General features: G+C 39.6%; 1 protein-coding gene across 1 annotated transcript in view; it reads left to right on the forward strand.

Moving 5' to 3' along the window:
• Positions 1–9785, forward strand: part of LOC132519913 (uncharacterized) — a 36701-nt gene extending 26916 nt beyond the window's left edge. The window contains exon 2 of the mRNA XM_060148396.1: positions 9635–9785. Coding sequence (XP_060004379.1) covers positions 9635–9697 — 63 coding nt within the window. The 3' untranslated portion in view covers positions 9698–9785. The remainder of the gene's footprint in view (positions 1–9634) is intronic.
• Positions 9786–12945: the final 3160 nt, after the last annotated feature.

Raw genomic sequence — 12945 nt, forward strand, 5'->3', positions numbered from 1 at the left:
TCCACACAAAATCTTCTATGCAAATGTTCATAGTGTATTATTCATTATAGCCAAAATGTGGCAACAACCTAAATGTCCATTAACTGATGAATGGATAAATAAAATGTCGTGTATTCATACAATGGATACTATTTCACAATGAAAAGGAATTAAGTATTGAAACATCCTAAAACATAGATAAACCTTGAAAACATTAGATTAAATGAAAGAAGCCAGTCACAAATGGCAATATATTGTATTAATTTAAATAAGATGTCGAGAATAAGCAAATCTACAGAGGCAGACAGTAGATTAGTTGGTGCCTAGGGCTGTGGTAATTGGGACCAATGGGGACTGACTGCTAATGTATACAGTACTATTTCTTTTGGTAGTGATGAAATGTTTTCAAATTTAGTATGGTGATGGTTGCGCAATTCTGTGACTATACTAAAAAAACTATTGAAGTTTATACATTAAGAAAAAGAAAGAAAAAGAAAAGAAAAAAAATACTTTAAAACCCTGTTAAATGGCTCATAATCTACTCATCCACACTGAGGGCATAAGAAAATGTCAGAGCTAGAGACTGGGGAAATTTTCTTTGGTGAGAGTTATGCTGTGAGTTCCAGCTTCCTCAATTACAAGATAGCAGTTTTAAGAAGACCATTCTGAGGGCTCATTAACATGTATCTCCTAGACTTTGGAGGATACAATGGGCTGGCATCACCAAGTCTGATTAATTGAAAGGATGAATGACTGGCTGGCTAGCTACTCCAGTAGTGGAAACAGGAGGGCTTGCTGCTTTGTCCAGTAATCTAAATCCCCAGAGTTTGTTCAGGGCAAAGGATGTGTGAATGTTTCCCATGGATCAGAGATTGATCATCACCATGAAGAAGATACAGTATAAAGTAATCACTGGCCCTGTCCTAATCACCTTCCAAAATCACCGTTTTTCCAGAAAAAATGACTGCCTCCTAATGCAATCATACTGAACATTAGGTTTCAACATACGAATTCTGCGGGTACATGAACATTCAGACCATAATAGAAATGTTATCTTAGAACCAGTTGTTATATTCAAGCCGACAGAGGAGGAAAACATATGCGAGGCAGAAGAACAAGGAAGAAGCCAACCAAACTTCCCTTATCACATGACATCTTCCTGCCAGCTATGGGCCCAGACTGCAAGGAGGGTGAAGCCTCAATTTTAAATCAGTTTCAGAGCTTTGATAATTACATGGGACCAGAAATTCTAATTATTGAATTGATACTATGTTTAGTGACTTAAAGTCATTGTAGAAATTTCTTGGAGTGACCAGAAAAGTCACAGACTGTCTAAATTTTCACATAGGAGCCAGAAGAAAACTCGCCCCATTGAGTGTATTTGAAAGGCAGTGGGAAACACAATTTAACTTGTTTGTAATTATATCCCACCAGTCATGCTTCTTCAAACTCTGAAATGAGGATAATAATAATACCTAATCCCTTCTTAACTGCCTAGCAAATGAGTACTTTGAATTAATGTTATTACTTCACTTTGCTTTTACCATTGTTAACATACCTTCTAGAACAGTGGTACTGAACAGAATTTCTCCTGTAGACAGGAATGTTCTCTATACTGTCCAATTAAGTTAACCATTAGCTGTTGAGCACATGAATGTGACTAGCACAACTGAGGCACTTAATTTTTAATTTAATTTAAATTAATTTAAATGTAAGTAGCTACATGTGACTAGTGGCTATTTATTGGGCAGCTCAGATTCTAAACCACATAGCAAAGAAAAATGACATGGGTCAGAAAAGTTGACTGTAATTTCAATCCTAAATTCAGCCTTTGGAAGACCTTTCCAAACCAAATTATTGTTTCATTAGTGTAAGTGGTGATGCCAGAAAAAACTCAGAATGAATCACAAGCAAGTAGAAATGTAATTTATACACAGATTAGAGTTGTGTGCAAGAAGAATTACAAACATATACACAATGAACTTTGCCAATACTAAAATATATTCAAACTAATTTTTAGACATCTAGTCTGGTTCATTAGCATTGATAGTAAATTGCCTGTGGGATTTAAACTAGCCACTTCTTAATGATACAAATTGTTAAGCATAGTATCTTACTAAGAGAAGCTGCATCATCTTACTCTATGAATCTTAGACAAAAAGATACGTCTCCACCTGATTTGAATACTCCAGCATAAACCTGTTAAAGGTTTGGGGTAATTCCTCTGTAATATTAGGGGAGATTAAAGACTGGTAAAGGGAAGGACATTTACCTGTCTTTGGTAAATTTCCTGACCTACTCTTTTCTATAGCTTTAGTAAGCAAGGTATAAAGCAAGTCCTGGAGTAAGAAGGCAGAGTCAACAGGGCTCCATGTTGAAGTCTATAGCCTGGGAGAAAACATCAGAGCACACTTGGCATTATTCTCAAGCCATATCAGACGTAGGGGGAAACCATACCAAAAGTAATTCTGGCTGTGTTCTAACTCAATGTAGAGCCAAACAGCAGTGTACTGTGGTATTGTTGTCACATTAAAGATTTATGTCCACTGTGGCATCTTCCATATAATGGATCTAAGAGTTTTGACTTTAATTTTTATGAGTAATATTTAAAATTGCTTTTGCTTTCTCCCCCTAAGCACCCCCCTCATCCTCACCCCATACAGGGCTTCTTGTACAAAGTTAGCAATGCAACCTCTGCCTGGGAATAAGGCAGCTGTAGACAACTTATAATATTCAGGGTATATTCTAAGCTAGAGACTGCCTTTACACTGTATCTAGCCGGAACTTGACAGGATGCTGTGGCAGCAGGTCATAGAAATCAGAAGTTCTAAAAGAAATGTGAGATCAGAACTGCTTAAGAAGGTAAATGACTGTTAGAAATATATTTATATATTTGTACAGCATATCTAACATTTGTAAAGTGCTTACTCTATATGTGGTACTTTATATGAATTGTTACTCATAAATATCTTTATGAGATAAGTGATATTTTAGTCCCAATATACAAGGAAAGAAACCAAGGCTTGCAAGAGACTAAGTAATAGCAATGCTCAAGGGCACATAATTAATTATTGATAGAGGTCCTGAGCCATTCGTTAAGCACAATGCAATGTGGTCTCTCTGATACAGAATAGAATTCTCCCCATCAATCAAGGTGAAAGGTGGTGCCATCAGCTCCCTGGGGTTGTAATGACCTACTGATATATGAAACAGCATGCAGGCGCTCTATAAATATAACTTGTATCTAACCTAAATGCTCTTTTCATCTTTTTATAATCAATATAGAAACAACTGAAAAAGAAGGGATGAGCTTGCTAATGTTGCAACTTTGTGAGGTCCTTACTGGAATCTGATCAAGGGAGACTAGGATGATCACTTAAGTCTATCAGAACTCTAACTTTCTGAATTTAAAATCTTGAGATAAAACTTTCCCTCAATATATATTCAGAAAATATTTTATATTTTCACTAAACCTGTACCCTTCAATATAGTAGTGCTTCAAAAGCACTACTCTTTTTTATGAGGATGTGTTTGCATTTGGGTGTCTGTCAGGGTTTTTTGTTATTGTTTTTCTGTAAATAAAAGGCTCTACCCTGGCTAGCTCAAGCACACAAGTATATTAGGTTTAAGTTTACAAGTATATCAGTTCAGAATTACCTGGAGGACTGGAGCCAGGCTAGGAAGTTATGCTGCCATGACTTATGCCAAACCACAGAAGGAGAAGGTGTTGGAGAAGTGAGGAGTGAGGTAAGTGGGCGTGGGGGACTTCTTTAGGCAAAAATCTGCTGCCACTGCTGCTGTGTACCTAGGATATGGGGACTGGTCACCAGGGGTACTGCCTTTGCAGGAGGTGGAGTATGTGTGGCAAGTGTGGCACCTTCCTCCTGTTGTTCACTTCCAAATTCACATCTCCACGGGTGCTTCTAATTGTCAGAAGCTAGGTCATGTGTCTCACCCAGCTGCGGAAGAGGCTGAAAATGTGAATTTTCTGACTTGTACTTTGGAAAGACATGGATTTGTAATGTGAGAAAATGGACCAAGAGTAAGGAGGTAGGTTATAAGAGATGTTGTTTAGCCACGGTTAGGACAGTCCTCTACAGTTGAGAAGAAAAATGTTGGCCTTGAATTCATCCTCCAGACTGGAGTTTATTCTTAAAAGTGTCAATATTGAGTAAACATTAATAAAAATGGAAAAACTTTCATAGACACATTAAATGAACCTCTGGCTTTTCAAAGAGAAGATGGCTAAACAAAGTGTAAACTTTTCTTGATGACATAAAATTTAATATAAACTCCAATACTGTGAACATGATTACATAGTATGAGGGAACTGATTACTCATTATCTGAATCCTTGAAGTTACTAGTCATAAAAGAACTGATCACTTATACATCTGATTTCATTTATTGGACATTCTTCCACTTCTAATTATCATGGGGGTATGAAATATCCTGGAATCAGATATATCTAGGTTCAAATCCTAGCAGAAGAACTTTGGGTGTTTTAATAACATTTTTGATGGTTATGTGAGATGATGAATGTGAAACATGGTTCATAGAGCCTGGTGCATTGTAAGTACTCAATGAATGAGAGCTGGTGTTGTTATGCTTGCTTTCTTTCCGGATTTTTCTTTGTAAATCTGCCTAATGTTACTTTTACTGAACATGCCTGCCTCTCACTCTGCTAGTTAGAGCTCTTTCACTTTGCTGCTTCTACTCTGTTATGAGATTTTTTATTACGACCATTCAGTTAATAGCTCTTTAGGGTACTGATTTCTCAATTCCATGGTCTGCATCTGTCCTGTGTATCTTTATAGGGGTGGTCATAAAGGAACCCCACTGGCCACCAAATCAGCCTGTATTGTTCTGGACTTCTTGATTTCAAACCTTTAATTTCTCATCATCTCTGTTTGGTGTTTCCAGAAGGGCTAGCCTGCCTCGCAATGCTTTAGAGGTAGATTCTAATGTATAATTGAACATCTTATTGGGCAAAGGTTAAAGAGAGAAGAAAAACAACAACAAAAGGAATTTTTCTCTCCTCATTAGCACATAAGAAGGGATTTGGAGCCAGAGAAATCTTTGATTCTAAGCCAATTCATTTATTACTCAAGATATTTAAGCAAAACAGTTAACTTCTCTGAAAGATTTTCCTGATCTGTAAAACGGGAGTTCAACAGCTGACTTGCAGGGTTTCTGTGTAGATCAGAGATGCATTAATTTCCCAGGGTAGGGTCTAGCATGCAGTTGATGTTCCACTGTCCTTTTCATTACAGATGGGAGCAAGCCAACAGATAGCAGTAGACTCCTGGGAAGTGAATGCTGACTAGCATGAGGTGGGAAGACACCCCAGAGAAAATATTATCTACTTCTGCTCAAGGTCAGCCCTGTCAGCTTGTCAGGAGGCAAAGACCTTTAATTTCACTGTGTCATTTTCTCTTCCTAAAAGTACAGTCTGACATATATTTGCTTTTTAAATTGAGGTGAACTAAAATTAATCTCATTATGGGAATCTTATAGTCCTTAAGGTACTTGGAGACTCCAGAGTGTCACGGAACGAGGATCAAAAACCCTGGCAAGATGCCAGAGGGAAGAACGAAGGCAGATAAGTGGACGCCTGTGGGGCTGGGGGTGAAGGGGAAGGGGATGCTTATGTATAATTTGACTCCTTTTGACATTTTGTCAAAATATTGTGGCTCATGTGGACAATTGAAGCCAGACTGTTTCTGAGAAATCCTTAAAGAACTGCCTTGTTTCTTAGCCAACAGTTCATATTTTTGAAAGTCATTTAAATTTAAATTTTATTTAAATATTCAGTAGAGGGCCATTATTAAGCATTAATGTGCACACATACTTTGGACAACCATAGATTCTGAAGCTGTTTCTGGAGCTTCATGTGTACCTGCTCTACATTAGAGGACAGGGCATATGAATATATAACTTGGGGTTGCTGTGCTCTCCAGGTAGAAAAGTCTGTGCTTTTCCATAAGAGAAGGAATTAAGGAGTAGCTCCTGGGAATAAAATGAGGTTGATTTCCAGAAATCCTTATTTTTTCAGATGAGGTCTTCCAGTCCCAATGTGATAGCTTCCCTTGGTCAGGCTCTCTACTGTCCCCTTGGTTTCCTGTCTCTTTAATTCTCCGCTGGTGGTCTTCTGTCCACGCTGACATCCTGAATCTCTGTACCTTAAATCTGTGAGTACAGGACACTATCTTCCTCATTATCTTAATGGTTCTAGAGCTTCCTGGAGAGAAAGCTTTTAAGACTGCCTCTTGTCACATACTTTAAAATATTTAAGAAACAATTTGCTTAAAAATGCCTATTGCTCTGGTCTAAATTTAAGCCTCTGTCTTAAGTTTTATTATTTCCATTTTCTTGATTTTGAGAGCCATTATACCATCTATATGTCGCTCCCTCCAAAGATAGAAACTATGTCCTTCTTTTCTATGCTGATCATGAAAGTTCTCTGTCAGTGTTACCTCTTTTGCCCATGATATTTTGTACTGCAAGTTTGCCTGTTGTCATTTTCTTATTAAAAACAGCACAATTAGCTATATGTATCCATCCCTTCTTCTGTCTGAAGACAAAATAGTATAATCATTAAGAGCATGGCTCCCAGGGTCAGATTCCTTAGATTTGCTCACTTCTTTTTAGTGGTGTAATCTTTAACAAGTCATCCTTTGCCTTAACTTCCTCATCTGTAAAATTACTATCTTAATAACACACATGCAAGAAATTGTGACAATTAAATGGGTTAATCTATATAAAGCACTTATAATAAAGGGGGAACCTAACTTGGCCACATGCCACCTCCCAGGAGTCTTTATTCCATGACTGGTTCATGTTGGTCTATAAATACCCTAGTTCTATTGCCCCTTGTGTGGGTTGTGTGGACAACTCTGAGACACACCATCCTCACTGAGTCTCAGAATTCCTCGGTGGGATTAAGTTCCAGTTATCCATTGGTGTAACTGAATTAATAACACACACTTTACTCCTCATGTTCCCTTGTCTATCTCACTAACCCACTCCACTGCTGGTTCTTCCTGGGACTACCTTCCAAATAAACTACTTGTGTACAAATACTTTGTTTCAGGGTCTGCTTCCGGGGGAAAACCAAACTAAGATTGATGCCATGAGAATACAATATTGCGAAAAGGTCACAGAGTGACAGGTCCTGGCACGTGGTACATATCTGTACATTTCTTTGTTCTTTCATTCATTGATTCTTTTTTTTTTTTTAAATTTAGTTGGTCAGTGTATTACGGGAGAGATCCACAGGGTCTCCAGAAAACAGCCCACCAAGCTAGCTGAGAGAAGCAGAGCCCTGAAAATTACAATGGCTGGCCAGAAAGGAAGCTTTCTGGTGGCCTCACTGGCTCTGGCTACTCACTGCTATAGGTGCAGGAAGTGCAAAGATTTTTATAAAAAAGTATTTTTTTAAATAAAGGTCTTCTCAGACTTTACTGAACTTGCTTCCTTTGTCACATATTATTATAAGTGACATCATGAAGTGGTTCTCAACTAGGAATAATTTTGTTCCCCAGAGGACATACGGCAATGTCGAGAGATGTTTGACTGCCATGACTGGGAGGGGATGCTATCAATATATAGTATCCAGTGAGTAGAGGCCAGGGATGCTGTTACTAAATGTCTTAAAATGCACAAGATAGCCCCTCATAACAAAGAATCGTTCAGCCCAAAATGTCAATAGTGCTGAAGCAAAGAAACCCTGAATAGGGAAGGAGAATTTGTCAACCTGAACTGTAACCTCTTTGAAGAAGATTGGTAATTATTTGGCTTTGAAATAAGCCCTATTGCATCAGGTAGGAGAATAATAATTTCTGATAAAACAGTGCAGTCTATTGCAACACTGTCCCAGGGGACTTTCTGCAATGACAGTAATCTGTATCTGTCCTGGCCAATGTGGTTGTCACTAAATCCATGTCGCTACTGAGCATTTGAAATGCGAATAGTGAGACTGAGGAAGTGAATTTAAATTTTTACTGACTTTTAATTAATCTAAATCTAAATAGCCACAAGTGGCTAGTGAGTACATATTTGACAGTACAAGTGTAGTGGTTGAGATATCAGAGGCTAGAGTCAGAGAGACCTGAGTTCAAATCCGTACTCTGTCACTGCCTTAGTAGCTCTATGAGCTTGAACAAGATATTTATCTTCTACAAGCTTCTGTTTCACCATCTGTACAATGGGGATAAAAGTTGTACATCCCTCACAATACTATTGCAAGGATTAAAGACAAAATATATAGCACAGCATATGCATGTATACATGTTCAATGAATTATTATTAGTCATATGTGAACCATTAATATTCACTTACTAAGGCTTCTTTCCACACCTCAGTCAACCTTAGCAACAGGAACTAGAAAAAAGTTAAAACAGCACACTCCCTTCCCAGAGCCCTGAACTCTCAATCCGATTTACATCTCTATCTATGGGTTTAATCCTGAGTATGTTTATGTAAATATGTGTGTATGTATGTATGTATGTATGCAATCTACCATCTATCACATTTTAACTACAAATTGTCTATTCATAATCCATCCACATGCAACCCTCCCTTCTTGTTAATTTTGACTTTATGTTTGAACCACAGTGCCAGCTTGCATTCCTGTTAATTATGATTCTGACTGAACTTGGCATGCAGTTTGAGAATTTGGGTAAAGGTCTTTCCTTTTTCTCCTCCTGACACCTCTTCACATGAAACAAAGCTGTTTGTAAATATTTTCACCCAACTGACCCTGATATTTACAGATAGGGTCCTAGAAAGGCTGTGGGAGTGTTTCATTTAAAGAGAGAAATTAAAATAAAACTTCGTCTAGAGTTTTTCAACAATGCTTAACATTACTTGAGAAAAAGGGTCACCATAGTTAGTTTCAAACATACCTACTTCGTGTGAGTTTTATGTAGCTCATATAGTGCTCCCATTTTTCAGAAAGCAAAGGGAACAAACGATCATTAAGAAGACACCATAAAAAAGTATTTAAAAGTATGTAATGGTTTAGCTTTATGTGCACATTTACTAGTTTGTGAGTAAGTATGCAAGACAGAAAGAAATAGAAATGAAGAGAATGTTTTTTGCTTTTCTTTTTTTGTGTGCTGGGGGCATTTAAACCAATATACTGAGTAAGTACATCAGTTCATTTATCTCAACAGACATCAATATCATCGTGCTTTCTGCAGAATAATGCATCCTGCAAGAACGATGCCTTGAATACCTGAAGTCATAATAAAACAGTATGCCTACAGATACACAGAGATACACATGAACATAGACACACCAACACTCACATACACACGTTTGAATAAACAATGAAAGAGAAGAAAGAATACAGGATTTCAGGAAGCATAGACACTTTTAAGTCAGCACTAGATAGATTTCCATTATCATTTTCACAAATTTCCACTAGGATTAATGTTTTAGTTTTAATATTTAAGCTATATATTATTTTTAAAAGTATGAACACTTAAAAATTATGTGATTCTTAGTAATGACATCCTAAGGGACACCTGGCCATGCTGGGACATTGTAGGTGTCAACATGCTTAATATTTGTTACAGGAAAAAGAAAACGTGTAGCATGTAATGCACAAAATCAAAGCTATTGAGTAAAAGGCAACATTTTCTATTCTTTAGGAAAACTGGCAACATCAAAAATACATACTGTGCAGGGAGAGGGGGAAGATGGCGGAAGAGTAAGACGTGGAGATCACCTTCCTCCCCACAGATACATCAGAAATACATCTACACGTGGAACAACTCCTACAGAACACCCACTGAATGCTGGCAGAAGACCTCAGACCTCCCAAAAGGCAAGAAACTCCCCACGTACCTGGGTAGGGCAAAAGAAAAAAGAATAAACAGAGACAAAAGAATAGGGACAGGACCTGCACCAGTGGGAGGGAGCTGTGAAGGAGGAAAGGTTTCCACACACTAGGAAGGCCCTTCTCGGGTGGAGACTGCGGGTGGCAGAGGGGGAAAGCTTCGGCGCTGCGGCAGAGAGCGCAGCAACAGCGGTGCGGAAGGCAAAGCGGAGAGATTCCCACACAGAGGATTGATGCTGACCAGCACTCACCAGCCTGAGAGGCTTGTCTGCTCACCCGCCGGGGTGGGCGGGGGCTGGAAGCAGAGGCTCCGGCTTCGGTTGGAGCGCAGGGAGAGGACTGGGGTTGGTGGCGTGGTGAACACAGCCTGCAGGGGGTTAGTGCACCATGGCTAGATGGGAGGGAGTCAGGGGAAAGTCTGGACCTGCCGAAGAGACAAGAGACTTTTTCTTCCCTCTTTGTTTCCTGGTGCACGAGAAGAGGGGATTAAGAGCACTGCTTAAAGGAGCTCCAGAGACGGGCGCAAGCCGAGGCTATCAGGGCGGACCCCAGAGACGGGCATGAGATGCTAAGGCTGCTGCTGCCGCCACCAAGAAGCCTGTGTGCAAGCACAGGTCACTACCCCCACCTCCCATCCTGGGAGCCTGTGGAGCTCGCCACTGCCAGGGTCCCGGGATCCAGGGACAACTTACCCGGGAGAACGCACGGCGCGCCTCAGGCTGGTGCAACGTCACGCTGGCCTCTGACACCAGAGGTTTGCCCCGCATCCATACACCTCCCTCCCCCCCGCCGGAGTGAGCCAGAACCCCCGAATCAGCGGCTCCTTTAACCCCGTCCTGTCTGAGGGAAGAACAGATGCCCTCAGGCGACCTACACACAGAGGCGGGGCCAAATCCGAAGCTGAACCACGGCAGCTGTGCGAACAAAGAAGAAAAAGGGAAATCTCTCCCAGCAGCCTCGGGAGCAGAGGATTAAATGTCCACAATCAACCTGATGTACCCTGCATCTGTGGAATACCTGAAGAGACAACCAACCAACTCAAATTGAGGAGGTGGACTTTGAGAGCAAGATATATAATTTTTTCCCCTTTTTCTCTTTTTGTGAGTGTGTATGTGTATGCTTCTGTGTGAGATTTTGTCTGTATAGCTTTGCTTTCACCATTTGTCCTAGGGCTCTGTCCGTCTGTTTTTTTTTACTTAAAATTTTTTTTTTAATACTTATTTTCTATTTTTTATTTTAATAACTTTATTTTATTTTATCTTACTTCATTTTATTTTATCTTCTCCCTTCCTTCCCTCCCTCCCGCCCTTCTTTTTCTTTCTTTCTTTCTCTCCCTCCCTCCCTCCCCCCCTCCCCCCCTTTCTTTCTTTCTTTCTACTTTTTCTCCCTTCAGAGCCATATGGATGAAAGACTCTTGGTGCTCCAGCCAGGAGTCAGTGCTGTGCCTCTGATGTGGGAGAGCCAACTTCAGGACACTGGTCCACAAGACACCTCCCAGCTCCACGTAATATCAAATGGTGAAAATCTCCCAGAGATCTTCATCTCAACACCAACACCCAGCTTCACAAAAAGACCAGCAAGCTACAGTTCTGGACACCCTATGCCAAACAAATAGCAAGTCAGGAAAACAACCCCACCAATTAGCAGAAAGGCTGCCTAAAATCATAATAAGGCCACAGACACCCCAAAACACACCACCAGATGTGGACCGGCCCATCAGAAAGACAAGATCCAGCCTCCTCCACCAGAACACAGGCACTAGTCCCTTCCACCAGGAAGCTTACACAACCCACTGAACCAACTTTAGCCACTGGGGACAGACACCAAAAACAACGGGAACTATGAACCTGCAGCCTGCAAAAAGGAGACCCCAAACACAGTAAGTTAAGCAAAATGAGAAGACAGAAAAACACACAGCAGATGAAGGAGCAAGATAAAAACCCACCAGACCTAACAAATGAAGAGGAAATAGGCAGTCTACCTGAAAAAGAATTCAGAGTAATGATAATAAAGACGATCCAAAATTTTGGAAATAGAATAGAGAAAATGCAAGAAACATTTAACAAGGACCTAGAAGAACTAAAAAGGAAACAAGCAACGATGAACAACACAATAAATGAAATTAAAAATACTCCAGAAGGGATCAATAGCAGAATAACAGAGGCAGAAGAATGGATAAGTGACCTGGAAGATAAAATAGTGGAAATAACTACTGCAGAGCAGAATAAAGAAAAAACAATGAAAAGAACTGACGACAGTCTCAGAGACGTCTGAGACAATATTAAATGCACCAACATTCGAACTATAGCCGTCCCAGAAGAAGAAGAGAAGAAGGGACTGAGAAAATATTTGAAGAGATTATAGTTGAAAACTTCCCTAATATGGGAAAGGAAATACTTAAGTCCAGGGAGCACAGAGAGTCCCATACAGGATAAATCCAAGGAGAAACATGCCAAGACACATATTAATCAAACTATCAAAAATTAAATACAAAGAAAACATATTAAAAGCAGCAAGGGAAAAACAACAAGTAACACACAAGGGAATCCCCATAAGGTTAACAGCTGATCGTTCAGCAGAAACTCTGCAAGCCAGAAGGGAGTGGCAGGACATATTTAAAGTGATGAAGGAGAAAAACCTACAACCAAGATTACTCCACCCAGCAAGGATCTCATTAAGATCTGATGGAGAAATTAAAACCTTTACAGACAAGGAAAAGCTGAGAGAGTTCAGCACCACCAAACCAGCTTTACAACAAGTGCTAAAGGAACTTCTCTAGGCAGGAACACATGAGAAGGAAAACACCTACAATAATAAACACAAAACAATTAAGAAAATGGTAATAAGAACATACATATCGATAATTACCTTAAATGTAAATGGATTAAATGCTCCCACCAAAAGACAAAGACTGGCTGAATGGATACAAAAACAAGACCCATATATATGCTGTCTACAAGAGACCCACTTCAGACCTAGGGACACATACAGACTGAAAGTGAGGGGAGGGAAAAAGATATTCCATGCAAAGGGAAATCAAAAGAAAGCTGGAGTAGCAATTCTCATATCAGACAAAATAGACTTTAAAATAAAGACTATTAGAAGAGACAAAGAAGGACACTA

Source organism: Lagenorhynchus albirostris, chromosome 4 (assembly GCF_949774975.1).
Source record: "Lagenorhynchus albirostris chromosome 4, mLagAlb1.1, whole genome shotgun sequence".
NCBI classification, from domain to species: domain Eukaryota; kingdom Metazoa; phylum Chordata; class Mammalia; order Artiodactyla; family Delphinidae; genus Lagenorhynchus; species Lagenorhynchus albirostris.